Below are 27,180 nucleotides of genomic sequence, written 5' to 3' on the forward strand. Positions count from 1 at the left end.
ACCCTGACATCCACACTTGATGTCTTCTCAGCCAACACCTCCTCTGGTATGCACTGAAACATCTCCTTTTCATGGTGACCTTGGGAATCATTGTGCAGCCCCATGCATGTGTCCTAAAGCCTTCTCCCCTCAGGGCCCAACGCGCAGGAGGTGTGCTGTGAACGTGCGTGCCCATCCTTTCCCTGGAGCGGTACCCGCTTCCCTCATCTTGCCAAGTGCCACTGTGCACCAGCCCCGTGGTCAGCACCAGGGACAAGGCAGTGAACAGGGGGACGGACACAGTCTCGCTCACAAGGAGTGTTTGGCCCCTGCCTTCCTACCCACCTGCCTAGGAAGCCTCACACACACTCTTGCGTGCTGGATGCCTGTGTTTGAGTTGGAGACCCTGGGATCTTTGGAAAATAAATGAACCTGCTCCGGGGTCCCTGGGAGAATGTCAGGACTAGCCGGCAAGAGGACTCCAGATTGGGAAGAGGATACTGGGTATGGGTGAGGCTGCAGAAAGTGGCTGGGGTGTCAGGCTGTGGCCGCTGGGCTGCGGCATTCCCGGCACTGCTGGCTGGTGGTGTTCCCAAATGTATTCTGCATTCGTTCACCCAGAGTATTCACTGTGCCAGACATGGTTCCAGGTCCTGGGTGGTCTGGCCAGGAACAGAAGAGACAAATAACCATGAGGAAGAAAGCAGGGGCACGTGGGGGTTGCTAAGGAGAGGTTGCAATTTTGCAGAGGGTGACCCTGGAAAGCCTCACTGAGCCATGACATTGGAGAATTCCTGGAGGAGGGAGGGGCAGTGAGGTGTGAGGGCCTCTGGAGGACACACTTTGGAGAAGGAGGAACAGCACATGCAAAGGTTCAGAGGTAGGGACGTACTTGATCATGGCGGCCATTATGTCTGGAGCAGAGAAAGTGACAGAGCAGAGTAAAGAGATGTGGTCAGGGCAGGAGGGGATAGAGGGTGGAACTCCCCAGGGTGATGCTGGGCATGTGGCCTGGGTCCATGCAGCCAGAAGGCTCCTTTGCCATGGCCAGGCCTTTCTCGGGGGTACAGCGGGGTAGGGCCTGGCGGTCCTTCCCAGCACCCTGTGAGAAAGACCACTGACCCTGACACCACCATTCCCCACCACCCCGCACCGACCTGTTAGTAAAGAAACAGGGAGCTGCAGCCAGACTCATTTCCCAGCCACCTCTGCTGTGAGGTGTGGCCTGTGACTAAGTCTGGACCAAAAGGAAAGTGAGCAGAGGGGATGAGGAACCTGTGGGTCAGTTACAAGAGGAGGCCACCTCCCCTCAAGGTGAGGGCGGCAGACACCCGTCCAGTCCCGGGCCATCTACGCCAGACTGCCTTGTGGGGAGTAAACTCCTATGAGAGCCGCAGCACCTGGCTTTTGTTGCCATAGCGTCTGAGCATGCACCCAAGGCAGGCACAAGGACATCAGGAAGATCAGGTCTTTTTTCAATTTGAGACACAGTCTCACTCACTCTTTTGCCCAGGCTGGAGTGCAGTGGTGTGATCCTGGTTCACTGCAACCTCCGTCTCTCAAGTTCAAGTGATTCTCCTGCCCCAGCCCCCAAGTAGCTGGGACTAAAGGGATGTGCCACCACACCCAGCTAATTTTTGTATTTTTAGTAGAGATGGGGTTTCACCATGTTGGCCAGGCTGGTCTCAGGTGATCTGCCTGCCTCAGCCTCCCAAAGAGCTGGGATTACAGGCGTGAGCCACCACGCCCAGCCCAGATCAGGTCTTTCAAGACAGCAATGCGTGGTAATAGAAACCCTGACTTTCAAGAAAATGGAATTTTAAGATGTTTCACACAACCACTTTACTGACATATAATTCATATACCATTCACCCAAGTGTACAAGCCAATGGTTTTTGTTGTTGTTGTTGTTGTTTGAGATGGAGTCTTGCTCTGTTGCCCAGGTTGGAGTGCAGTGGCATGATCTCAGTTCACTGCAACCTCCACCTCCCAGGTTCAAGTGATTCTCCTGCCTCAGCTTCCCAAGTAGCTGGGATTATAGGCACCTGCCACCACACCCAGCTAATTTTTGTTTTCGTTTGTTTGTTTTGTTTTGTTTTGAGATGGAGTCTTGTTCTGTCACCAGGTTGAAGTGCAGTGGCGCAATCTCAGCTCACTGCAACCTCCACCTCCTGGGTTCAAGTGATTCTCCTGCCTCAACCTCCCGAGTAGCTGGGATTACAGGTGCGTGCCACCATACCCAGCTAATTTTTGTATTTTTAGTAGAGATGGGGTTTCACCATGTTGGCCAGGATGATCTTGATCTCTTGACCTCGTGGTCTGCTCGCCTTGGCCTCCCAAAGTGCTGGGATTACAGGCGTGAGCCACCACCTTGTTTGTTTTTTGAGACAGTCTTTCTTTGTCACCCAGGCTGGAATGCAGTGGCACAATCTCGGCTCACTGAAACCTCTGCCTCTCGGGTTCAAGCAACTCTTCTGCCTCAGCCTCCTGAGTAGCTCGGACTGCAGGCATGTGCCACCACACCCGGCTAGTTTTTTTGTATTTTTACCAGAGATGGGGGTTTCACCATATTGGCCAGGCTGGTCTCGAACTCCTGACCTCGTGGTCCGTCGACCTTGGCCTCCCAAAGTGCTGGGATTATAGATGTGAGCCATTGCGCCAGGCTAATTTTTTAGTAGAGACGGGGTTTCTCCATGTTGGTCAGGCTGGTCTTGATCTCCAAGTCAATGGTTTTCAGCATATTCAGAGTTGTGCAGCCACCACCATGTTCAATTTTAGAACATTTTTCATCACTCTAAAAAGAAATCCCACATCCATTAGCAGACACACACACACACCATTCCTCCATTCTCCCCAGACCTAGACCACCACAAATCTGTCTATCTACTCTGAATATTGTATGTAAATGAAATCATCTAATACATCGCCTTTTGTGTCTGGCTTTCTTCACTCAGCATGAAGTTTCCAAGGTTTAATCATGTTGTAGCATGTGTCACTATTTCACTCCTTTTATGACTGGATAATTTCCATGATATGGATGAACCGCATCTCCTTTATCCATTCATCAGTTGATGGCGCTTGAATTGTTTCCATTTGAGGGCTATTATGAATAGTGCTTCTGTGAACTCTGGTGTGCAGATCTGTGAGTGGACATATATTTTATTCTATTGGGTTTACACCTAAGGGCGGAATGGCTGGGTCACATATTAACCATGTTTGATCAGTTGAAAAGCTGCTTAAGTGTTCCACAGAGGCTGCAGCATTTTCCATTCCCACTAGCAGTGCACGAAGATTCTAATGTCTCCACATCTTTAGCAACACTTGCTATTATCTGCCTTTTTTATTATAGCCATCCTAGTGGGGGTAAAGTGATACTGCATTTTTTTAAAGACAGGATGTCACTTTGTCACCCAGGCTGGAGTGCAGGGTGACACAATCATAGCTCACCGCAGCCTCAACCCCCTGGGCTCAAGTGATCCTCCTGCTCAGCCTCTTGTGTAGCTGGGACCACATGTGCACACCAACACCTCCAGCTGTCATTAGCATGGTGATGTGCATTTCCCTGATAGCTAATGGTGCTGAGTGTCTTTGCACGTGTTTATTGCCATTGGAGTATCTTCTTTGTTAATACTATTGGTTTTTGAGACGGAATTTTGCTCTTGTCATCCAGGCTGGAGTGCAGTGGCACGATCTTGGCTCACTGCAACCTCTGCCTTCCAGGTTCAAGTGATTCTCCTGCCTCAGCCTCCTGAGTAGCTAGGATTACAGGCACCTGCCACCACGCCAGGCTAATTTTTTCTTTCTTTTTTTTTTTTTTTTTTTTGAGACAGAGTCTCGCTCTGTCGCCCAGGCTGGAGTGCAGTGGCCAGATCTCAGCTCACTGCAAGCTCCGCCTCCCGGGTTTACGCCATTCTCCTGCCTCAGCCTCCCGAGTAGCTGGGACTACAGGCGCCCACCACCACGCCTGGCTAATTTTTTGTATTTTTTAGTAGAGATGGGGTTTCACCGTGTTAACCAGGATGGTCTCGATCTCCTGACCTCATGATCTGCCCGTCTTGGCCTCCCAAAGTGCTGGGATCACAGGCTTGAGCCACCGCGCCTGGCCCTAATTTTTTCTTATATCTTTAGTAGAGATGGGGTTTCACCAAGTTGGCCAGGCTGGTCTCGAACTCCTGGCCTCAAGTGATCCACCTGCCTTGGCCTCCCAAAGTGCTGGGGTTACAAACCTGAGCCACCGTGCCTGGCCTGAGTATCTTCTTTGGAGAAATGTCCATTCATATCCTTTGCCCGTTCATTGGGTTGATTTTATTACTGAGCTGTAAGAGTTCTTTATATACTGTAGACATATGTCCCTTATCAGATACATGATTTGCAAGAATATCCTCCTATTCCGTGAGTTTTCTTTTCACTTTCTTGATGGTGCCCTTTGAAACACAAAGGTTTTCATTTTGATGGAGTCCCAATGTTTCTATTTTTTCTTTTGTCATGATGCTTTTGATGACGTATCTAAGAAAGTTTTGCCTAACTCAAGGTCATAAAGTTTTACTATTATGTTTTCTTCTGAGAGTTTTGCAGTTTGGGCTCTTGCATCAGGTGTGCGATCCAATTTGAGTTAATATTTCTGCATGGCACAGAGGGAAGGGTACTTCATCCTGCTGCCTCTGGATACCCAGGAAAATCGATTTAAAAAATATCTTTTAGGCCAGGCATGGTGGCTCATGCCTGTATTCCCAGCACTTTAGGAGGCCAAGACTGGTGGATCACTTGAGGCCAGGAGTTTGACACCAGCCTGGCCTACATGGTGAAAACCCATCTCTACTAAAAATACAAAAATTAGTCAGATATGGTGGTGGGCACCTGTAGTCCCAGCTACTCAGGAGGCTGAGGTAGGAGAATCACTTGAACCTGAGAGGCTGAAGTTGCAGTGAGATGAGATCATTCCATTGCACTCCAGCCTGGGTGACAGAAAATATATATGTATCTTTAAAACTGTAATTTTTAAAAGGTAATGTCACCACTAAACCATGAGGCAAGGTAACAATTTACTTTCTTTTAGACACTCACTAACTTTTCTCTAGGTCCTCACTGACTGCTCCAGGGCAGAGGAAAAGGGCTCAGAGCACAATGGAAATTTTCAAATTGTCTTCTGAAGGGTTTTGAGGACAGAGCTTCTGGTCTCTCTCTATATAGGGGTGGGTTACACTCCTGCAAGTGATCCTCTAGTTAACTAATTTTCCATTCAGTGCTTGCTTGTTGGGCACCTTCTATGTGGGAGGCCCCACAGGTGAAGATGGAGAGAAAGGGACAAGGCCCCATGCTAGGAGCTAATGGCAAACAGGCCTGATGACAGTCACTGCTGAGGGCTGCTGAGGGCTGCTGAGAGAGCCATGAACAGTGCAGGGTGCACTTCCCACCTCATCTCACCATGGCCTTGCAGGCTGCATGTCTGTGACCCCGTCTCAGTTGGCAAGTGGGGAAACTGAGGATTGGGGAGACAAAGCGGCGCCCTGGCCTCCCAGAGACTTTCCACGTCCACACTTCCACTCGGCACACTCTGTCCCGGAGTGAAGACAACACACGGGTCAGCACGGAACAGAGGGTGCCGTGGGCTGCAGGAGGAAGGATGGAGTGACGGGATGGCACTCGGAGGTAATTTGACTTGTGCCAAGTGAAATTACATCACTTCCCAATTTGAATATGCTGCTGTTGGCAAAACTTCACCCAGAGGAGATACAGCCAACTAGGCATTAACAGATCTGCATTTCAAAAGCAGCTTTCATCATCACCCCGCAGTAACGAACAAGCTGAGTCAAAAGAACCGAGCGACTCTGGTGTCGTGAAAAGACTGTCTTGGGAGGAAAGGATTGGACAAGCAGATTTATGCAATGTGGGGGCAAATATTATTTATTTGGCGGAACACAACAGAGTTAATGCCAATTTGAATAACTGATTTACCCAGTGATTATGTGATTAATGAACAGCAAAAGGCTCATTGCATCCAACTGAAGTTTGAAATGGCTGGTATATTTCCAGATCTGGTTGTAGTTACTACTGCAGTACAGAAAGAAAATCAATTTAAATTATTTCCTGGGGAAAACAATGTGTAATACACAGGCTAAGTAATAGGTTTGGGTGTTTTTAAACCCCCTGCTCCATCCCTGAAAAAAAAGAGTGAGAAATAATTATTTCAGTGTTGGCCTGAGAAGTGTTTTTTTTGTTTGTTTGTTTGTTTTTTGTTTTTTTAAAAAAGTAAAACCTAAGGTAAAAATCTTTGTTTTCTCAAACAAGAAATCGGTGCTTTCCTGGCTTTCCAGGCCCTGCGGACCTTTCCTGCTGGTGCAAACACCTCTCTGTAGTCCTCCTCCCTCGGCAAGGGCTCACCTCCTGTCCTTTGCACATGTGAACTGCAGCTCCTCCTGCCTCAGCTCCCCTCTCCGGCCCTCCCTGCTGCCATTTTCCCAACCTGATGCTCCCAGCTCCAGCCTCGCCCCCCTGCAGCCTGCCAGCCTGCAGCTCTGGGCATCCTCCTGACCTCCTGTAGCAGTCGGGAAAGAGCAGAGCAGAGAACACGAGGGAACGTTAGGAAGGATATCACCTAGTCCTTGTTTTATAAATGAGCAAACTGGGGCTCAGAGTTTCATCCAAGGTCATGTAAGAAATCCAGCTGCAGCTGTGGGTGGTGACTGCAATTGAACGGCTTGGAAGGCCGGTGGCCTGCACATTACCACAGCTCCAGCCCACCTCAGGTGCTGGGTGCCCTTCCAGAAGTTACCTAACTGCACCTTGCCAGTTTCCTCACCTGTATACTGAGGCAATGATTGCATCTATCATGGCGAGCTGTGGGAGGTTAAAACAGAACAGATACGCCACGCTTCTGGCTGGGGCCTGCTGGAGCTATCTGATCTGTCCACTGGTGCTGTTTCCTCCACCCCGCCTCCCTCAGATTCTCCCATGTCATCATCACTGTGGGAAAAGGAGACAGCATGAGCCCAGTGAAAGCAGAGGGAAAGCCTAGGCCTGCAGACGGGCAGGCTGGCCAGGAACACACCCCTGGGACCAGCCCTCTGATTATTTCTCTAGAAGAGTTGACGCACATGCACGGAGGTTAAGTGGCTGGCCATGGCCATGGCCATGGCCACACATGCCCAGTGGCAAAGACAAGAGGGGTTGGAGGGAGAGGACCCAATCTCACGACTTCAACATCAGGCCTGGCCCTGAGTGACAGCTCTGGAGGGGGCTGTCTGCATTGGTCAGGGTTCTCTAGAGAAAGAGAACCAACAAGATATATAGAGTTGTACTGTGAGGCATTGACTCACACGATATGGAGTCTAAGCAGTCCCACCAATTGCTGTGAGTGCTGGGGGCCCGGGTGATGGTGTTCTAGCCCACACTTAAAGGCCTGAGAACTGGGAAAACCAATGGTGTGAGTCCTGGTCCAAGTCTGAAGGCCACAGACCCAGGAGTTGTGATGTCCCAGCTCCAGCGGAGAGAGTGAATTCACCTTCCTCTGCTTGCTTGTTCTTTTCAGACCCTCAATGGATTGGATGGTGCCTGCCTGCACTGGTGAGGGCAATCTCCTTACTCAGCCCAATGATCAGGTGTCAATCCCTCCCAGAGACACCCCACAGACACCTAGAAATAATGCATTACCAGCCATCTGGGCATCCCTTAGCCCAGTTAAGTCGACACAAAATTAACCATCACACCATCTTTGACCAGTGTCCCAAGGCCCACAGGGGAGAGCAGCCTGTGGTTCTGAACCCTGCAACTGCTGGAGATGCAGGGAGGGAGTCACGGGGTGGGGGTCACAGGGCTGGCCATGGTCCTCTACCATCCCTGGCCCCAGGTCCCTGGACTTTAAAGCTGCTGTGCTCCTCGCTCAACGGATATAATGCCCATGCCGGCGAAGCTCCAGGGATGTGTGTGTATGTGTGCGCACACGCGCATGCTTTTAGTGTTACCATCTTCTCTCCCCATCCAGAGTCAACAGAGCGCCTGACTGCCACGTGGGCTCACTATGCTACCCTGGGGGAAAAGGAGAGAGAACTGCCGAGCCCACACCGGGCAGGAGCACTGTCCCTCTCCACAGTGGAAGACACAGGCTCTAGCAGTCCAATGACTTGCCCAGGTCAAACAGTCAGGCAGTCCAGGGAAAGGACTGATGCTGCTCATGCCCTCCCCACATCCTTCAACACGGGGCTGCCCCGACACCCACAGCACCATCGAGGGCCACGGCAGCTGAAGCTCTGACCAGGGAAGGGTGTTCTCTGCCACTCCCCCCCATCCTAGGGGCCCAGAAAGGCAAGGATTTGGAGCCCCAGTTGTGGCCAGAGGACAAAATGCTCACATACCCAAGCAGCCTGCCCTCCTCCCGCCCTTTACAACCCCCACAACCCATGGCCTCAGTGGCCTCCCCCAGAACACAGGCTGGAAAACAGGAGGAACCAGGGGAGGTCACCTCCCCTCCTAAACCTGCCTCCAGCCCTGTGAACAGGGGCTGGGGTGACAATTCAGTGGCTCAGTGAGAGGATCCAGGTGGGAGCCCAGTGAACACAGGGCTTCCCAAAGGAGGCGTGAGGGGCTCTCCCCGCAAACAAAAGGCCCCTGGCCACCCCAAAACACACACAGCCAACTACACAGTCACCAGAAATACTTCTTTATTCAAGCCCAAATGTGCAGCAGCAGCGTCCCAACCACAGCAGGCTCCTCCTTCCCTCCAGCCCCAGTTTCACCCTGCACAACCCACGTTCTCCCCCACAACCCTCCTCAGACAGGGCACTCCCCCAGCAGGGGTACAGCTTGGCTCCGGGACCTTGGGCCCGCCGAGGCCGGCTTCAGTTTCTGAATTTGCCCACCAGTGGCTTCGAGGGCCAAGCCCCCAGGCCCTGCTGGTCCAGGAGGAGAGAGAGCTGCCGGCGAGCCTCCTGGTAGGGCCCAGCCTAGGGCAGGAGATGAGAGGTGGGTGAGAGAAGGTGCCTGCAGGGGGCAGGGATTGCAGGGCTGGAGAGGGACCAGGACTGATGGGGACCGACCTTGGCAGCCTCGTAGGTCTTCAAGGCCAAGAGGTAGGGCTTCCCCACAGCCCTGGCCACCTGGTGAAACGCCCGGAGAAAGGATGCCTTGCAGAGACGGGAGGGAGGCCCCAGGGCAGCACTGGATGAAGAGAGGATGCCACTGAGATAAGAGAGATACAAGCTGGACCAGCAGGCCTGCCACACGCCTCACACTACCTCCTCTCACACTGTGACGTTGTCACAGGAGTCACAGGACAGGCAGTGGTGTCACTACCACTACGGAGCTAGTAAGGGGTTGAGCCAAGAGGCTGAGCTAAGGGGTTGAGCTGGGGTTAGACCTGAGGTGAGGAAGTTCAGGCATGGAGCCCTCCATCACCAGGACCCCTCCTCAGCCCGGCCCCACGGAGCCCTTCTCACTTGGCCTTCACGCGCCCAGTGGCCACATCCACAACCTCGATGCCAGGGTCCCCCAGGCTCCAGTTGAGGCTCAGGCCATGGCAGGTGTCAGGGGTAGGTTCAGAGGGGGCCACTGGGGGCCCTGAAAACAGGTGCAGGGCGGTCCGGACGTAGGGAGGTGGCAGGCATGGCCCCAGGACACTGTCCAGGCAGGGCCGGGTGTGGATGGCCCTGCTCAGAGTCGGAGGGTCGTGGCATGAGTCAGCTGTAGGGCAGAAGGGACAGGACAAGGTGAGTGACCTCCCTGCCCTCCCCTCCCACCCTCCAGCCCTCGCCACGTGCTCACCCAGGATGAGGCTGGTGCTGTAGAGTGGAGACACCAGGTGGGCCAGCAGGGCACCACCCAGCCCCAGCACGGCCCAGCGCGCCAGCTTGTCACTGGCTGAGAGGCAGCCCACGTGGGTATCACACAGTGAGGGCGCCACGTAGCACACAGGCTTCAGCTGCCCGAGCACGTGGGCCTGCAGGCGCATGGGCGGGCTGTGCGGGAGGCCGCCTTCTGAGGTGGGGGGCAGGCTGCAGGCCGGGAGGGGACAGACACCAGCATCAGGGCCACTCTTCTGACCCTGGCCCCCACCCAGCAGCCCAACTGAGGGCACCCCATCCCCCGCCTGCCCCAGGGGCCCTGCATACTAGATGTCACGGGCCGCGCCCTTGGGGGTGTTGCTGATGTAGAGGTGCAGGAAGACACGGGGCTTGAGGGTGAATGGGGGTCCGGGCCCCGGCTGGGGGGCCAGCACGGACTGCTCCTTGCCCTTGGCGCCCCCCTGTGTGGCCAGCAGGAGCTGCCGGAACAAGAACCTAGGAGTGACAGGTAGAGGGTGGTTGGGGACGACCTTGTCCTGGCAAAGGCTGCTGTCAGGCGCCCACCCCACAGCCCCTCACCTCAGCAGAGCCCTGCGGGCGATGACCAGGCCATGGCAGTCATGGAGCTGCTGGCCCGAGAACTCCAGCCAGCCGGCACAGCAGCTGCTGCCGGTGCCCAGGGCCACCAGCTTGTAGATCTCCTTCACGTGGCCCCTGGCACCCGGGATCTCTGTGCAGGGAGGGCAGAGAGGGCCCAGCCTAAGGCAAGCAGCTCGAGGGGGCCCTTCCCAGGAGACCAGGGCTGGGGCTGGGGCGATCCCTACCCCTCTCCAGGATGACTCCAGCCACAGTCCCCTTACAGGCCCAGTATGGCGAGCGCTCGTCCAACAGGAGGTCAAAGCCGGCGCTCACCAAGGCTGCGCAGCGCTGCCCATGGGTCAGGATGCTGTCTGTGCCGGGGCAAGAGAGTGCAGTAGAAGGGGGCCCACGCCTCTCCCCTCAACACTAGAGCCTGCGTCCGCAAGAGCTCACCTACCTACGCTCAGGGGGGGCGGTGGAGGCCGACTGGAGGTCTGGGGGGACTCTGGAAGAGACAAGGAGGATGGGCTGGTGTGGGTGCCAAGGCACACTCTCCATCCCTCAGGAAGCCGAGGAACAGGGGAGAGGAAGTTTTCATCTTCCAGACACAGGACATTCCATGAGCTGCTCTTCTAGCAGTCCCTACCCCCAGTGTCCCCAGAGGACATGAAAGCAGGGACCGGCACCTGTCCCCCGCCCCAGCTCCCTGCAGGTGATGTCCTGATGCCCAGATGGTTCGTGCAGCAACCCACCTCCTGCCCACACACACAGCCACTTCAGCCTCCCCACAGGACTGCCGGCCTCGGGCCTCTTGTCCCCAGCTGCGGCTCAGCTGCCTGGCCCTCCCTTCATTACCTGGGCTCTCCAGCTGACTCCGGATGTAGCAGAGGGCAGACAGCGCTGCCTGCTGTTTAGCCTCTGTCTTGCTGTTTGCAGTGCCCGCAGGGCAGACCACCCCATCCAGTTCCGCGCTCACAGAGAAGGGGAAGCAGGGACCTGGAGAAGGAGCAAGGTGAGGAAGGAGCCCCCCGGCCTTTGGCCCTGTGACAGGTACCACCTCTGCCTCCTCCTGACACCTGACATCGAGGACAGCCAGAGTAACAAGACCCTGACTGCCCTTCCCTTACTCCACCGGGCTCCATCTCCACCCCATGCCCCGCACACCCTTGAGTGCCTCTGCAGGCTGTGACCCATCGCTGACTCAACCAAGTCCTCGCCCAACTCCTCTACAACAGGGATGCGTGACTCCATTTCACAGATGAGCAGAAAGGGCAGGCAGTTTGCCCAAGTTGTGTTAGGACCCATATCCAGGTCCCCTCTCCAGAGCCCATGCCACCCTGTTCTCAGGAGGAAGCCGCCAAGCACTTCCACCTGCCACACACACATTGATTTTATTTCCTCTCCTCCAGTGGCCCTGTATTTGAACACCTTTTCTATGAAACAGTATCATTTTGGGTGTTACTTATAACACAAAATAGATGAAAAATCTGGAGCTGGGATCACATGGTCAAAGGTGCAGGCTTATTTAATTTCACAGTACTTGCTGCTAAACTGTTTCTCCCAAGCACTGCCCCTCTGGGGACTTCCCTTTTGGAAGGGAACCCATTTCAGCACTCCTCACTAGCACTGAGATCTCTCTGCTCTAAACGGGCATCACAACCAGCAACCACAGACAGACGTGGAAGGGATGTTGACCTTAGAAAACCAGCACGTGGCTGCCATCCTAACAGCGACTGAATCTGGGGAGAACCATCAAAGCATGATTTTCTAAAACCACAAGTGACAATGTTATGGGGACAGGATATCTACAAGATCTCCAAATGCCCCTGGATGACTTATTCAGCACAAAGAAGAAAGTGAAGACACCTGGTAGATGCAACCCTAGTCAAATCCCCGCAGGTCACATAGCCAGGGGACAAACCAAGACTGCAAACCTCCCGGTGAGATGCGTGGCCAAGGACTCGACATCACTTCAATAACACATCACCTGAACTCAGTCCTGAGGAAACAAACCCAAGCTGAAGGACATGTGCAAAACTACCAGCCCTTACTCTTCAAAGACATCAATATTGTGAAATACAAAGACAGGAACTGTTTCAGGTAAGAGATTAAAGAGGCATGACAACTAACTGTAATGTCATACTGGGGTGGGAGAAAATGGCCACGAGGTCATTACTGGGACAACTGGCAAAATTTGAATGTGAATAGAAATTAGAAGATCGTAGTATATTAATGTTAAATTTCCAGGATTTGATAATCGTATATAGTTACATAAGAGATGCCCTTGTTCTTAAGAAATATATATGAGGCCGAGCACAGTGGCTCACTCCTGTAATCCCAGCACTTTGGGGGGCTGAGGACAGGAATTCAAGACCAGCATGGCCAACGTGGTGAAACCTATCTCCACTAAAACACAAAAAAATCAGCTGGGCACGGCGGCACAAGTCTGTAATTCCAGCTACTCAGGAGGCTGAGGCACAAGAATCATTTGAATTCGAAAGGCAAAGATTGCAGTGAGTTGAGATCTTACCACTGCACTCCAGCCTAGGCAACAGAGCAAGACTCTCTCAAAGGAAAAAAAAAAAAAAAAAAAAAGAGGGCTGGGTAAGGTGGCTCTAGCCTGTAACCCAGCACTTTGGGAGGCCAAGGTGGGCGGATCACTTGAGGTCACGAGTTTGAGACCCGCCTGGCCAACATGGTGAAACCCCATCTCTACCAAAAATACAAAAAGAAGTTAGCCGGGCTTGGTGTGGACACCTGTAATCCCAGCTACTCGGAAGGCTGAGGTAGGAGAATTGTTTGAACCCGGGAGGCAGAGGTTGAAGTGGGATAAGATCGTGCCACTGTACTTCAGCCTGGGCCACAAGAGTGAAACTCCGTCTCAAAAAAAAAAACAAAAACAAAAAAAACACACACACACAAACACGTGAACGTATTTACAGGTAAGGAGCATAATGTCTTACAGGTAAGGAGCATGTCTGCAATTAACTTTTAAATTAAAACCCTGGGCCAAGTGCGGTGGCTTGCGCCTGTAATCTCAGCACTTTGGAGGCCTAGGCGGGCGGAGAGCTTCAGCCCAGGATTTCAAGACCAATCTTGGCAACATGGTAAAACCAAATAATCGCTACAAAAAAAAACCAAAAAAACAAAAATTAGCCAGGTGTAGTGGAGTCCACCTGTAGTCCCAGCTCCTCCGGAGGCTGAGGCTGAGGCAGGAGTATCACTTGAGCCCAGGAGGCAGAGGCTACAGTGAGGCAAGATTGTTCCACTGCACTCCAGTCTGGACAACAGAGTAAGACCCTAGCTTAAACACACACACACACACAGAGTCAAGGGGTTTGAGGGGTATGTACTGAAGAAGAGGAAATAACGGTTTACCTCTGTATCATACACACGGTGTTACATTTACCAAGCTGTGCTTAATAACGTCTTTAAGTCAGGGGAGTGGCTCTCGTTCCGGTATCTCCAATGCCGGCATGGCAACTTAAATTGCGTGTAAGTGGCTCTAAAAACGTATGCAGAAATATCAAGGGACCTTAGTCTCCCTGGACCTCAGGTGGAGAGAACGTTCACCTGCCATGACCCTGCCACAGTTGAGCATCTGGTGTGGCTGGTGATTCTTGGAGACCGCTGCTCACAGCAGGGTCCACCCCGAGGTCTCAGGCTCAGGCCAGGTCCTGCTCTGGCGGTGTCTCTGAGCATAGGGACCAAGGTCCACCTTCCTCAGACCCCCTCCCCGTGTCCTGGGACCCAGCCCTCCGCGGCTCTGTCCTCTGGCACACCCACGCCCCGGCCCGGCCTCACCTGGTTGCTGGTCCTCCCGGAAAAGCAGGAAGATGCCCAGGCTGGCCGCGTACTCCGTGAGCAAGGACACGGCCTGGCTGGCAGGTGGGTCTTTGAGCGGCAGGCTCAGCCCTGCGGGGGGCACAGGGACCCTCGGGGTCCTCCCCATCTGTTCCCCCAAGTTTTCCCACGCCTGGGCTGCCCCCAGTTCCCCGACTCCGGCCCCTGCCCCAGGCCCACTGTCCCTCAACACCGAGACCTGGGGCTGCCCGCCTTCCGCGTGGTCCATCGCGGGCGCGGGCTCCCAGGCACCTTGGGCCTGAGGGGGTAGCGGTCGCCAGGGGCGGGGCTCGGGGCTGATCTGCAAAGAGGCAGCCAGGCGGGGTTTCCTGCGGCTGCCGTCGTCAGCGCCTTGAGAAGCCGAAGCCATGGTCGCCAACAAAGATCTGAGGCGCTGGGCCCTATCTCGCGCTGCTCTCGCCCTTTCACACGCACAGGGCGGGTTCCTTCACGTGGGGACCACGTGGACAAGCATGGTGCGCTCCACCCCTGCCACACCGCTGGCCAATGAGAGCCCTTAGGTCTCTGACGGACAGTGCATCCTGCCAATGGGAAAGCTAGTCTCCCAACCGCGGCGGCTTGGATGCTTATGGCTGAGGCCAACGTCTCACTGCCTGAACGGAAGTTCCGGCAGGTGGGTGAGGGGTTGCTCTAGCAGCTGCTTCTCTAACCGTGGGTGGTCGCGGAGCCTTGAAGGCGGGGGAGGAGGATCTGGGGGCCTCAGGTCCAGTTCCACGCTCTGGCTCCTGCCGTAGGCCCCTAGGGACCTCCACATCATAGGCTGCTCAGCTGCTTCACTGGCTGAGCCTGGAGACTTCAACACAGGAATTCCGGGTTCACACTGTCAGCAGGGTCATTGGAATCCACGCTATAAAATTTCACTGCAGGCCTTTCTGAAGTCAAACAGAAGTGCTCTCAAGCTAAGAATTAGCCATTTGATGCAAAATGTAGCCTGGCGTGGTGGCGCACGCCTGTAGTCCCAGCTACTCAGGAGGGTGAGGCAGAAGAATCACTTGAACCTGGGAGGCAGAAGCTGCAGTGAGCTGAGATTGTGGCACTGCACTCCAGCATGGGCAACAGAGCAAGACTCTGTCTCAAAAAAAAAAAAAAAAAAAAAAAAAAAAAAATTTAAATAGCCATTTGACACTCTGCCTTTTTCCCCCCAAGAAGGGATTTTGAGTTGATTCATAAAAATACCACAAGATAACAATTGTTTAAAGTGAGGAGCTACAGATCAAGAGAAATAGGAAAAATAAGATGAATACAAGGATGAAGACAATTTACACGAGCCTTACGGTGATGCAACGCGTATTTGCTTGAAGGAGGCTGCACGTTTAACTGAGTCTTACAGTAGCCACTTACTTGGGAAAGCATGACCGGTGTCTGTAAGATTTGTCACAGTGCTTGCTGCTGCTGCTGCTGCTGAAGCTGGGCCTATCAGCCCTCACCAGGATTGTGACAGTGAGCGTGCTGGGGCATATAAGGAGCAGGTGGTGGAGTTCTCCCAGAACCTTTGACTTGGGAGGAGCAGGTGTGGTGGGCTGGGTAATCAGCCTTCTCAACATGTCAAGGATTGACATCAGGAAGAACAATTCCATTTTGTGTGTGTGTGCAGCCCAGAGAGTGGGATGAGGCCCAGGAGAGTGAAGGGACAGCACAGCAGATGTCCAGAAATGGACTGAGGGCTGCACATATCCACAGAGAGACTTCCACAAAGTCATCAAACCCAATAATGCCCCAAGCGCTCACCAACAGGAGGTTGCGTGAACAAGTAAATGGTGGTATATTCATACAATGGAACACGACTCAGTAATTTAAAAAGGAACCAACAGCTGCGTGCACAACACAGGTGAATCTATTAGGCACAGGGTGCAGAAGAAGCCAGACACATCCTCTCCATGATTCCACTTATGTAAAGTTCTTGAACTGGCAAAACTAATCTATGGTGATAAGAGTCCAAACAGTGGTTCCTTCTTTAAGGAAGTATTGACCGGAAAGTGGTGCCAGGGAATTTTCTTTAAAAAAAAAATTTTTTGTAGAGACGGGGGTCTTGCTATGTTGCCCAGTCTGGTCTTGAACTCCTGGACTCAATCAACCCTCCCACCTCAGCCTCCCAAAGTGCTGGAATTACAGGCATGAGCCACTGTGACTGGCTAAAACTTTCTTGAGTGATAGAAATGTTCTCTGTCTTGATCTGGGTGGTGTTTATGTGGGTTTCTATGTATGTATTAATAAAAACTCAATGAGTTGTACATTTAAGACTTGTGTGCTTTACTGCATGTTAAGTATATGTCAGTTACAAAAGCAAATTGATAATGGCTTATTCAGAGAAAGGAGGGAAGGAAGAAATGGAATTGGCCTCCCAGTGCCAGAGCTGGATAGGTGTTTTATAAGGGTAATATAGAATATTAGTGTGATAGGCAAAATAATCGTTCCCCCAAAGATGCCTACAGCCTAATCCCCAGAACCTATGAGTATATTATTTGGCAAGGGGGCATTAAGGTTGCAGGTGGAAGTAAGGTTGCTAATCAGCTGACTTTAAAATAGGGCTCATGCCTGTAACCCCAGCACTTTGGGAAGCTGAGGTAGGAGGGTAGCTTGAGCCCAGGAGTTCAAGACCAACCTGGGCAACATAATGAAATCCCATCTCAACAAAAACTACAAAAATTAGGCTGGGCGCGGTGGCTCACGCCTGTATTCTCAGCACTTTGGGAAGCCGAGGCGGGTGGATCAAAGGGCCAGGAGTTCAAGACCAGCCTGGCCAATATGGTGAAACCCTGTCTCTACTAAAAATAGAAAAATTAGCTGGGTGTGGTGGCAGGCACCTGTCATCCCAGCTACTCGGGAGGCTGAGGCAGGAGAATCGTTTGAACCTGGAAGACGGAGGTTGCAGTGAGCCAAGATCGCACCACTGCAGTCCAACCTGGGTGACAGAGTGAAACCCTGTCTCAAAAAAAAAAAAAAAAAATTAGCCAGGCATGGTAGCGCGTGCCTGTGCCTGTAATCCCAGCTACTCGAGAGACTGAGGTGGGAAAATCATCTGAGCCTGGGAAGTTGAGGCTGCAGTGAGCCATGATGGTACCACTGCACCCTAGCCTGGGCAATGGAGTGAGACCCTGTCTCAAAAAAATAAATAACATAGGAAGATTATCCTGGATTACCTGGGTGGGCCCACTATAATCACATGGGTTCTTACATGGGAAAGAGGGAGACAGAAGAGTCAAAACCAGAGAGATGGCCTCATGAGAAGAATCCAGCTGGCATTGCTGGCTTCGAAGATGGAAAGGGGTCATGAGCCAAGGAACACAGGCAGCTTCCCGAAGCCAGAAAGGGCAACACAGTGGACTCTTCCTGAGAACCTCCCAAAAGGAACACAGCCCTGCTGACACTTTTAGTCCAGGTAAAAACTTCCAGAAAAAAAAAATATAGGCCAGGCACGGTGGCTCATCCTGTAATCCCAGCACTTTGGGAGGCCAAGGCAGGCGGATCACTTGAGGTCAGGAGTTCGACCAGCTTGACCAACATGGTGAAACCCCACCTCTACTAAAAATACAAAAATTAGCCGGGCATGGTGCTGCAGGCCTGTAATCCCAGCCACTCGGGAAGCTGAGGCAGGAGAATTGCTTGAACCCAGGAGGCGGAGGTTGCAGTGAGCCGAGGTCATGCCTCTGCACTCTAGCCTCCATCTCCAAAAAATAAAATAAAGATACAGATGACAGCTGAGAATTTGGAAATTGATTCTTTGAAGCAACGGTTCTCAAAGTATGGCCCCTGGACCAGCACCATCTGGGAACTTGCTAGAAATGCAGACTCTTGGGCCACATCCCAGACCTACTGAATTAGCAAATAAGGGGGTAGAGGTAGGGTGGAACCTAGCATACTTATAACAAGTCCCCCAGGTGGTTCTAAGGCTCACTCAAGTTTGAGAACTACTATGTTAGGATAATGGTAAGGTTTATGACTGGACAGCGGTTCTTACAGCATGGGCCCCAGATACGCAGTATCAGCATCACCTGGGAAGGGAACTTAGGCAAATTATCAGGCCCCACCCCAGACTCACCGAATTGGAGACTGTGTTTTAACAAGCCCTCCAGGTGCTAATGCTGACGCACACTAGCTAGAGTTTGAGGACCACTGCCTAAAGCTCTCCCTGCACGACCACCCCTGGAAAAGCCTCACTCTTAGGAGGTATTTGTACCCTTATTTGTGAAGCCCGCTTCTTGGGATTTAAGGACAATCAGTAGGATACCTACTGACTAATACAGTGTCTGGCTTATAGTAGGTGCTCCGTGAGAGTTCGTTAAATGATTAATTTAATACAACGCTGAGGAAATTGATGAAGCAGATGTGGGATTCGAACCTAAGTCCACCCGGCCTCCACTATTGGAACTCGAAGGAGCTTTATTTCCGCAGCCCACGCGCCGCCTGCACGCCCGTTCCCTCTCCTCCCGGGAGGGGGCGCGCCAGGACCCTAAGAGGCCTGGCTGGGAGGTGGGACTTCCTGCCTCACCAGCAGGCACTTCCGGTCCAAACCGGAAGACCGTGAGTAGCTGCGGCGGCGCTGACCCATCCTGAGTGCCAAAGCTGGGGTTCTACTTAAAATTTCCCTCGTGGTGTCAGGGTCCGGCGAGCATCACGCCGAAGCCCATTTTCCAGACGACCACGACGAGACCGGGGTCACGTAAGTGCATGCCCCCCTCCGCGCGGACTGGGCATGTTCGAGAGGAGTGGACCCCCAGATGTAGGAGGGGAGGGACTCCCCCAATCCCCCGTCCCCGCGGCTGGCTCACGTTTCGCAGTCCCCGGCCTGTCGTTAGTGCGGACCCGACTGAGTCCTGTAGCCTGGGAGGTCTAAAGGGGCCTGGAGAGCCCGCAGCGAGGGCAGGAAGCCGGCCGGGGAAGTCGAGGCTGCCTTGTCTGAGGGCTTTTGTGGGGTCGTGCGCTCCACCAGCCCTCTCCGCCTGCCTAGGATCGTTTCAGGTTATGCGGTTCCAAGAGAAAATATTTTTGTTTCTATTTTATTTTTGAGATAGAGTCTTGCTCTGTCACCCAGACTGGAGTGCTGTGGCATGATCCCAGCTCACTGCAACCTCTACCTCCCAGATTCAAGCGATTCTCGTGCCCCAGCCTCCTCAGTAGCTGCGATTACAGGTGTGCACCACCACGCCCTGCTAATTTTTGTATTTTTAGTAGAGACAAGGTTTTACTATATTGGCCGGGCTGGTCTCAAACTTCTGGCCTCAGGTGATCCACCCGCCTTGGCCTCTCCAAGTGCGGGGATTACAGGCGGGAGCCACCGCACTCGGCCAAAGGGAAAAGATTTTTGTTTAGCGAGACTCTAATGCTAGCGTTTGCGTTTGGGTGCATGCGAGAGCAGTGGTTCAGAGCTCTGCCTCTGAATCGGATGGGAATCAAGTCTTGGATGTGGCAGCTAAGAGCTGTTGAACTAAAGTTCTTGCTGAGCCTTGGTTTCCTGAACTCCGTAACAGGGGCTGCGGTAGAAGAGTGCAGCATTTAGCTTGCGCCTGGCAGATAGATGCTGGCGCTTGGTCAGTGAGAGCTGCTGTTATTTTTGCCCCCGTTTTATTTTGTTAATTAAAAAGGAGGGATGCTATGGCTGCTCATACTTCTAGAGGACTGTATTTACCAAAGCCTTGTGACATAATTTTTTTTTGTCGAGATGGAGTTTCGCTCTTGTTGCCCAGGCTGCAGTACAATGGTGCGATCTCAGCTCACTGCAACCTCCGCCTCCCGGCTTCAAGGAATTCTCCTGCCTCAGCCTCCCGAGTAACTGGGATTACAGGCATGCATCACCACGCCCGGCTAATTTTGTATTTTTAGTAGAGACCAGGTTTCTCCATGTTGGTCAGGCCAGTCTCGAACTCCCGACCTCAGGTGATCCACCCGCCTTGGCCTCCCAAAGTGCTAGGATTACCGGCATGAGCCACCGCGCCGGGCCTCTTGTGATAGAAATTTATTTTTATTCAACCCGTAGTGCATTTTCTGGGAGGCACTGTGCTTGACAGTAGGAAGACAATGCTGAGATGCAGTCCGTGGCTGTGGAGTAACTCCAGCGTCTTGGGGGTGTAGTCTGTAAATGTATGATGACGTTCCGAGCTGTGAGAGAGGCTACCCCTTGCCGTCTATCTGACTCCATCTCTACCGCTCTCCACCTCGCTCACTCTGGCTGCCTCGTTTCTCACACACTTCACTGCTCTAGGATTTTCACAGTTGTTGATCGTTTTGCCTGGAACCCTCTCCACAGTTGTGTGCGTGGTTCTCTCCTTCACTGGGTTCAGGCTGTGCTCAAATGCCACCTTCTCAACGAGACTTTTCCTGGCTGGCTTTGCTGAAACCGTGCCCTCAGCCCATTACCAGATCCCCTTCTCCTGGACGGGTGGTTTGCTTTAATACAGTTCTCAGTACTGCTTGGCATTGGGCTACGTATTTGTTTTTTGTTATCTGCTTCCTCAAAGAGCATATGCTTTCCATCGTGCACTTTTCTCTCCTCAGGAACCCTGGCACCCCTTACCAGCTTCCAGTCTCTCGAGGTGGCCAGTGTGGTGCTTGGTCCTTACTTCCGGGATGGACTTCCCCCACTCCCTCCGCCCCGCGTTGTTTATGACGGGACCCCTTGGTCTGAGCGACATCCCTGACCTCTCTTTCATGTGCAGCTGGCAACATGCGCTGACTCTGCCAGAGACCCAGCCCCAGAACTCAGAGGTGAGGATGGAGGCAGGGGCCCTGGCAGCTCCAGGGGCACCCCTTCCTGGGTCCCCTGTCTCACATTCACACCGGTTGAAAGGCCACAGAGTGGGGTGGCATTCACACAAGTCTGCTGAGACACAGGCTGTGCCACCTCCTCTGGGGTACGTGGGCTACCCTGCCATCCCTAGACGGATGCCCCCACTATGCCGGATGCCATGTGAGACCCTGGAAATGCTGCCTGAATCAGTCGGTTGACTCCTTCCTTCCTGGAACGGAGAGCTGAGTTGAGCGAGAATAAACAAGTGAACTTTATCCAATGGATAAGGTGTTTACAAAATGTGATCAGAGCTTGGAATGAAACCAGAAGGATGCTGAAACAGCGTAGTAGGATTGGGAGAGGGGAGGATAGACCTGCCAGGGTTTCTGGTGCCTCTGGAGGGACACTGGCCCTTTGCTTAGAATCCTCAGCCCCCTAGTTCCCCTTGGAAACACCCTGTCTAGGAGTGAGGCCTGGGAGAGGCAAATGGATGAGCAAATAAAAAGAGAGTGGAGTGGGGGCTTGGGGAACTGGGGTCAGGGATGGCTTCCTTATGAGGGAAGGTCTGACATCAAATTGGGGCTCCTCGAGGAGTCTGGTTTGCTAGATCTGTGTCATTTGAGCTGAAACATCTCAGGCTAGCCCAGCAAAGGGAGGTGGAACCGCCTGCCGGGCTCCCAGAGTGACTGCAAGGTCTCCTGAATGGAAGTGAGGTTAAGTGGGATGTGGACCAGCCACTGGTGGCATGAGGGGCTTCCTTCTTTGAGAGCCAGCACAGGTGGAGGTCAGAAACATGAACTCTGGGGTCAGGCTGCCTGGTTTACATCCCAGCTATTCTCTTTACCAGCTCTGTCATCTGGGGCAGGTGGTAGTGTGACAATGCCAGTCATCCCAACTTCGCAGGATTGTTGTGAGGATTGGATGAGTTGATAAAAGATGAATGCCTGCGCAGCGCCTGGCCTGGGGAAGGCACTCATCATGATACTGTCGTTGTGATTGTCTTCCCTTCAGAACGGGGCACTGCATGTGACCAAGGACCTGCTGTGGGAGCCGGCGACCCCTGGGCCTCTCCCCATGCTGCCTTCCCTCATCGGTGAGAGTCTCATTCCTCCGGGCTCATTCCACACTGCTCCACCTATTCTTCCCGCAGCTCCCACTCCTGAGACCTTCCTCTCCCTGCTAAGCCTGTGCTCGCTCAGGGCCCTTGGATGCCTCCAGTCGCCCAGGGCATCTGGCTGCACTCCTGTGCCCTCCCCAGCCCTTTCCGTAACCTCCTCCTCAGATCCCTGGGACCCTGGCCTGACTGCCCGGGACCTGCTTTTCCGCGGAGGGTACCGGTATCGGAGGCGACCCCGAGTCGTGCTGGATGTTACTGAGCAGGTGAGTGGGCCCACGGGGGACAGTGCTACGTAGCCTGGAGACTATGCTTAGTGACCTGGCCTCCTCCTCTCCCCAGATCAGCCGGTTCCTCTGGGATCATGGAGACGTAGCCTTTGCACCCCTGGGGAAGCTGATGCTGGAGAATTTCAAGCTGGAGGGAGCAGGGGTGAGTGGCCCATGACACCAGGGGTAGGGACTCCCTGCTGTCCTTCGGGGTGAACTTGAGAGTGTGTGAGCTTGACGAGGCCTTTTCATGCAGAGCCGCACTAAGAAGACGACAGTGGTCAGTGTGAAGAAACTGCTCCAGGACCTCGGTGGACACCAGCCCTGGGGGCAAGTGGCTAATGAGAAAGGAGGAGATGGATAGACGTAGCTGGTGGTGGGGATATAGGAGGTGCTAGGACGCACATCCAGGTTTCTGTCATACCCACTTCCCACCTGCTCCATGCAGTCTGAGCTGTACTTTCTTATACCAGACTTCCAACTCCAAATCATCTCAGGGGAAAGCAGATTTAAATTTGTGGACTTCAGGCATGGCTGCATCCAGGTGTTCAAATAATATTCGTAGAGCTGTGTCTCTCTTTACTGTGTCGTCCACTTGCCTCTTCCTGCACAGTTCCTAGACAGGCTGTCTGTAGGTAGCAGCAAGATGGCTTATGATCTAAGGAAAGAGCCAGTGTCCTTCCTGAGGCACCAGAAGTCCCAGAAAGGAGTTTGGTTGGCTTGGCTTGGGTCTCACACCCATCTGTGAACCAGTCGCTGTGGCAAGGCAATGGAATATTGTTGATGGCCAGGTCTGGGTCACATGATTGCTTCCAGGGCATGGGAACAGGATGGGGTGGTTTCCCAAAGGAAGAAATTCTAGGTAAATAAGAAATGTGTCCACTGCACTTGGCCTCCTTGGGATGGGACCTGTCCTCCCCTGAGTGCCACTGAGTGATCCTCTTGCTGTTCTCTGGTCCCCAGGTGTCCCTGGGCTTACCTCAGCAACCGACAGCGCCGCTTCTCTATCCTTGGGGGCCCCATCCTGGGCACATCGGTGGCGAGCCACTTGGCAGAGCTGCTGCACGAGGAGCTGGTGCTGCGGTGGGAGCAGCTGCTTCTGGATGAGGCCTGCACTGGGGGTGCGCTGGCCTGGGTGCCTGGAAGGACACCCCAGTTCGGGCAGCTGGTCTACCCTGCTGGAGGCGCCCTGGACAGGCTGCGTATCCTTTCTTGCGAGACAGGAGATCCCAGCGGGCTCCCGTCTGGTGGAGGAGGTGCTCTTGGCATGGTCCAGGGAAGGGCAGGAATGTGGGGCTTGCAGTGGCCACAGCTCGTGCACTGATCCTTAGTGAGAGGCCCAGATTTCCAAGAGGTTGTTCTGAGCCCAGGTGACAGTCCCCAATTCCTTGGGAACCCTGGACGCATCCAGCTCCAGGGACCTGTCCGGCAGGTGGTGACATGCACTGTCCAGGGAGAAAGTAAGGCCCTTACACATGTTCCTCCCTCACTGGCTGACCTGCTGCCTGACCCCTGACCCCTGACCCCTGACCCTTTCCATCTCTCCTCAGCTCTGCTGGCCGTCCGCTCTGACTACCATTGTGCCGTGTGGAAGTTCGGTAAACAGTGGCAGCCAAGCCTTCTGCAGGCAATGCAGGTGGAGAAGGGGGCCACAGGGATCAGCCTCAGGTGAGGGGGAGTCAGTCTGGTCAGTGAGGAGGGGCTGGGGGCAGGGGCGAGCAGCCTGATGTGAATGCGTTCCTGCCCTGTAGCCCTCACCTGCCCGGGGAGCTGGCCATCTGCAGCCGCTCAGGAGCCGTCTGCCTGTGGAGCCCTGAGGATGGGTATTGCCACTTCCCATGAAACCCCCCACCCTAACACACTGAACTCTGGCCCGTCACTCCCTGTTCAGCATGTCGCGACCCTTGATTCCCTTCCATATCAGCCTGTCCCCCCTACCCATGGCTTGCCCATCTCCCCAAGGCTGCAGCAAGTCTACAAGGACCCCGAGACCCTTGTGTTCCGGGACTCCTCTTCCTGGCGTTGGGCAGACTTCACCGCCCACCCTCGGGTGCTGACTGTGGGTGACCGCACTGGAGTGAAGATGGTTGACACTCAGGTATGGGGTGGCGGCAGGAGATCTGCCCTGACTGCGGGAGCAGCCGCAGAGCAGTGAGTCCCAGGCTGGCTGCGGCCTGGGCGAGGATGGCGTCATGGGCCTGGGACTGTGGGGAGGGCTGACCCTGTGTTTCTCTTCCAGGGCCCACCGGGCTGTGGTCTGTTGCTTTTTCGTGTGGGCGCAGAGGCTTCGTGCCAGAAAGGGGAGCGTGTCCTGCTCACCCAGTACCTGGGGCACTCCAGCTCTGAATGCCTGCCCCCTACTCTCCATCTCGTCTGTACCCAGGTGAGTGGCACACACCGCCGCCCCGCCCCACCTCTGCTCTGTCTCAGATGGGCACTAGAGGCTGCTGCTTACCAGTGGCTCTGCTGGGCCCAGACAACCACCCAGCAAACCAGACTCAACCCTGGATGAATCTGTGGCCCCAGCATGCAGTGGATCCCACAGCCGGTGCTAACAGGCAGGTGGGGAAGCTCTCCCAGGGCCTCCCCTTAGTAAGGGCTTCAAGGTACAGCCAGGGGTGGAACGGTGGGGCAGGAGGAGCCTCGGGGTGGGGCTTTCGTGCAGAGCTGGACAGTTTCTGCTGTGCAGGAGGCAGGGGCTCTGAGGGAGCAGGTCCGTCCTCCCCCTGCCCTCCTGGGGACGTTTGTAGGCATGCCTCCAGCATAGGCTCTGGGGTCAGGAGAGTGTGGGGGTGGCTGCGGGAAGGCCAGGCAAGTTTCTGCTGGCAAGGCTCCCCCACACCTCTTCTGAGCACACCTTTCCCACTTGTTCTGTCTGTCCACCTGGCTGTTGGTCAGAATCGGTGAAGGTGCCACCCACTCGGGAAGCACTTCCTGTTCAGGGCTGGCAGGTGCGGTCTGAAAGGCACTTGGAGGCTGATGGGAGATGCTGCTGTCCCTCAGGGCTCTGTACTCACCCGGAGAGCCACATGGGGCCTGGAGGGCCGCTACACAGCTCAGCTCCCAGGTTCGGCCACATCCCCCTTCTTTCTCGGGCCCCAGTTCTCTCTCTACCTAGTGGACGAGCGCCTCCCCCTGGTGCCGATGCTGAAGTGGAACCATGGCCTCCCCTCCCCACTCCTGCTGGCCCGACTGCTGCCTCCGCCCCGACCCGGCTGCGTGCAGCCCCTGCTCCTCGGAGGCCAGGGTGGGCAGCTGCAACTGCTGCACCTGGCTGGTGAGGGTCTAGGCCAGGGTGGGCGGCGTGTGGGAGGTGGGGCGGTCGGAGCCTGGATGGGGCCTCAGCTATCTGTCCCTCCTCAGGAGAAGGGGCGTCGGTGCCGCGCCTGGCAGGCCCCCCCCAGTCTCTTCCTTCCAGGACTGACTCCCTCCCTGCATTTCCTCTGCTGGAGCCTAAGATCCAGTGGCGGCTGCAGGAGCGCCTGAAAGCACCAACCATAGGTGTGCTGGGGCAGGGGAGTGAGCTTGGGGGGCGCAGTGGAAAATACCCCCTCTCCCCGCCAGTCCCTGGAGGTCATTGTCATTCCTGTCACCAGGTCTGGCCGCCGTCGTCCCACCCTTGCCCTCGGCGCCCACACCAGGCCTGGTGCTCTTCCAGCTCTCGGCGGCGGGAGACGTCTTCTACCAGCAGCTCCGCCCCCAGGCGGACTCCGACCACCGCAGAGACTCCGGGCCTCGCAGCGACACTGAATCTGACTGTCGTGCCCCCACTGCTTCCTGGACCTCCCAGGACACTGCCGGCTGCAGCCAGTGGCTGAAGGCCCTGCTAAAAGTGCCCCTGGCTCCTCCTGTGTGGACAGCACCCACCTTCACCCACCGCCAGCTGCTGGGTAGCATAGAGCTGCGGCGGGAGGAAGAGGAAGGGCAGCGGCTGGACGTGCTCCGCAAGGCCATGGCCCAAGGGCGGCTCCTGCTGCAGAGAGACCTGGGCTCCCTCCCTGCGGCAGAGCCACCCCCTGCACCCGAGTCAGGCCCAGAGGACAAGCTCAGTGAGCGCCTGGGGGAAGCCTGGGCAGGCCGAGGGGCTGCCTGGTGGGAGAGGCAGCAGGGCAGGACCTCAGGGCCCGGGAGACAGCCCAGGCGGCCCAAGCGCCGGACCCAGCTGTCCAGCACCTTTTCGCTCAGTGGCCATATGGACCCCTCAGAGGACACCAGCCCCCCTCACAGCCCTGAGTGGCCACCTGCTGATGCTCTGCCCCAGCCCCCCATGACCCCACCCTCCCAGGAGCTGACTCCGGATGCGTGTGCCCAGGGCGTCCCCGCAGAGCGGCGGCAGATGCTCCATGACTACATGGCTAAGCTGCCACCCCAAAGGGGCACCCCAGGATGTGCCACCACACCCCCCTCCTCCCAGGCCTCCAGCGTCTGGACCACCCGCTCCCAGCAGCACACACCCATCCTCTCTGGCTCTCAGCGCCCCCGGAAGAAGCCTCGAATGGGCTTCTGAGGACACAAGGTGGCCTGCCCTCAAGCCCCAGAGAGCCCCTCATCCTTCCTCCGGGACCAGATGTGCCTTCCACAGTTGAAACTTAAGAAGCAGAGCTCGCCGGGCGCCGTGGCTCAAGCCTGTAATCCCAGCACTTTGGGAGGCCGAGACGGGTGGATCATGAGGTCAGGAGATCAAGACCATCCTGGCTAACACGGTGAAACCCCGTCTCTACTAAAAATACAAAAAACTAGCCGGGTGAGGTGGCGGGCCCCTGTAGTCCCAGCTACTCAGGAGGCTGAGGCAGGAGAATGGCATGAACCCAGGAGGCAGAGCTTGCACTGAGCCGAGATCTGGCCACTGCACTCCAGCCTGGGCGACAGAGCAAG

At 54.8% G+C, this 27,180-nt stretch overlaps 2 protein-coding genes across 17 annotated transcripts; one reads left to right on the top strand and one right to left on the bottom strand.

Annotated features, from left to right (window-relative positions):
* Positions 1-8,619: 8,619 nt before the first annotated feature.
* ADAD2 (adenosine deaminase domain containing 2) lies at positions 8,620-15,210 on the bottom strand. 4 transcript variants are annotated; one of them, XM_009196954.4, is made up of 11 exons: positions 14,139-15,210; positions 11,552-11,767; positions 11,190-11,330; positions 10,792-10,839; positions 10,580-10,705; positions 10,335-10,485; positions 10,083-10,250; positions 9,736-9,965; positions 9,411-9,654; positions 9,012-9,132; positions 8,620-8,918 (listed from the first exon to the last, which is right to left on the bottom strand). In XM_009196954.4, exons 1-11 carry the CDS (start codon positions 14,545-14,547, stop codon positions 8,814-8,816), a joined length of 1,959 nt encoding a protein of 652 aa, XP_009195218.1. In that variant the 5' UTR covers positions 14,548-15,210; the 3' UTR covers positions 8,620-8,813. The 4 variants fall into 4 exon arrangements, with proteins under 4 accessions (XP_009195218.1, XP_003917298.1, XP_009195216.1 ...); XM_003917249.4 differs by lacking the exon at positions 11,552-11,767 and having other exon boundaries at positions 14,139-15,207; XM_009196952.4 differs by lacking the exon at positions 11,552-11,767 and having other exon boundaries at positions 9,012-9,153; positions 14,139-15,207.
* A 3,472-nt stretch (positions 15,211-18,682) lies between these two features.
* Positions 18,683-27,011, top strand: TAF1C (TATA-box binding protein associated factor, RNA polymerase I subunit C). 13 transcript variants are annotated; one of them, XM_021932221.2, is made up of 16 exons: positions 18,683-18,858; positions 20,173-20,276; positions 20,852-20,900; positions 21,934-22,015; positions 22,205-22,302; positions 22,379-22,468; positions 22,562-22,635; positions 23,269-23,507; positions 23,649-23,765; positions 23,856-23,973; positions 24,057-24,128; positions 24,268-24,403; positions 24,545-24,688; positions 25,309-25,582; positions 25,669-25,806; positions 25,902-27,011. In XM_021932221.2, the coding sequence occupies exons 4-16, from the start codon at positions 21,997-21,999 to the stop codon at positions 26,810-26,812; spliced, it is 2,430 nt and encodes an 809-aa protein (XP_021787913.1). In that variant the 5' UTR covers positions 18,683-18,858; positions 20,173-20,276; positions 20,852-20,900; positions 21,934-21,996; the 3' UTR covers positions 26,813-27,011. The 13 variants fall into 13 exon arrangements, with proteins under 13 accessions (XP_021787913.1, XP_031513915.1, XP_021787915.1 ...); XM_021932217.2 differs by having other exon boundaries at positions 18,684-18,858; positions 20,691-20,900; XM_021932220.2 differs by lacking the exon at positions 18,683-18,858 and adding an exon at positions 20,023-20,072 and having other exon boundaries at positions 20,691-20,900.
* The last annotated feature ends 169 nt before the right edge of the window (positions 27,012-27,180 follow it).

The sequence above is a fragment of the Papio anubis genome, chromosome 18 (genome assembly GCF_008728515.1).
Source record: "Papio anubis isolate 15944 chromosome 18, Panubis1.0, whole genome shotgun sequence".
Lineage (NCBI taxonomy): Eukaryota > Metazoa > Chordata > Mammalia > Primates > Cercopithecidae > Papio > Papio anubis.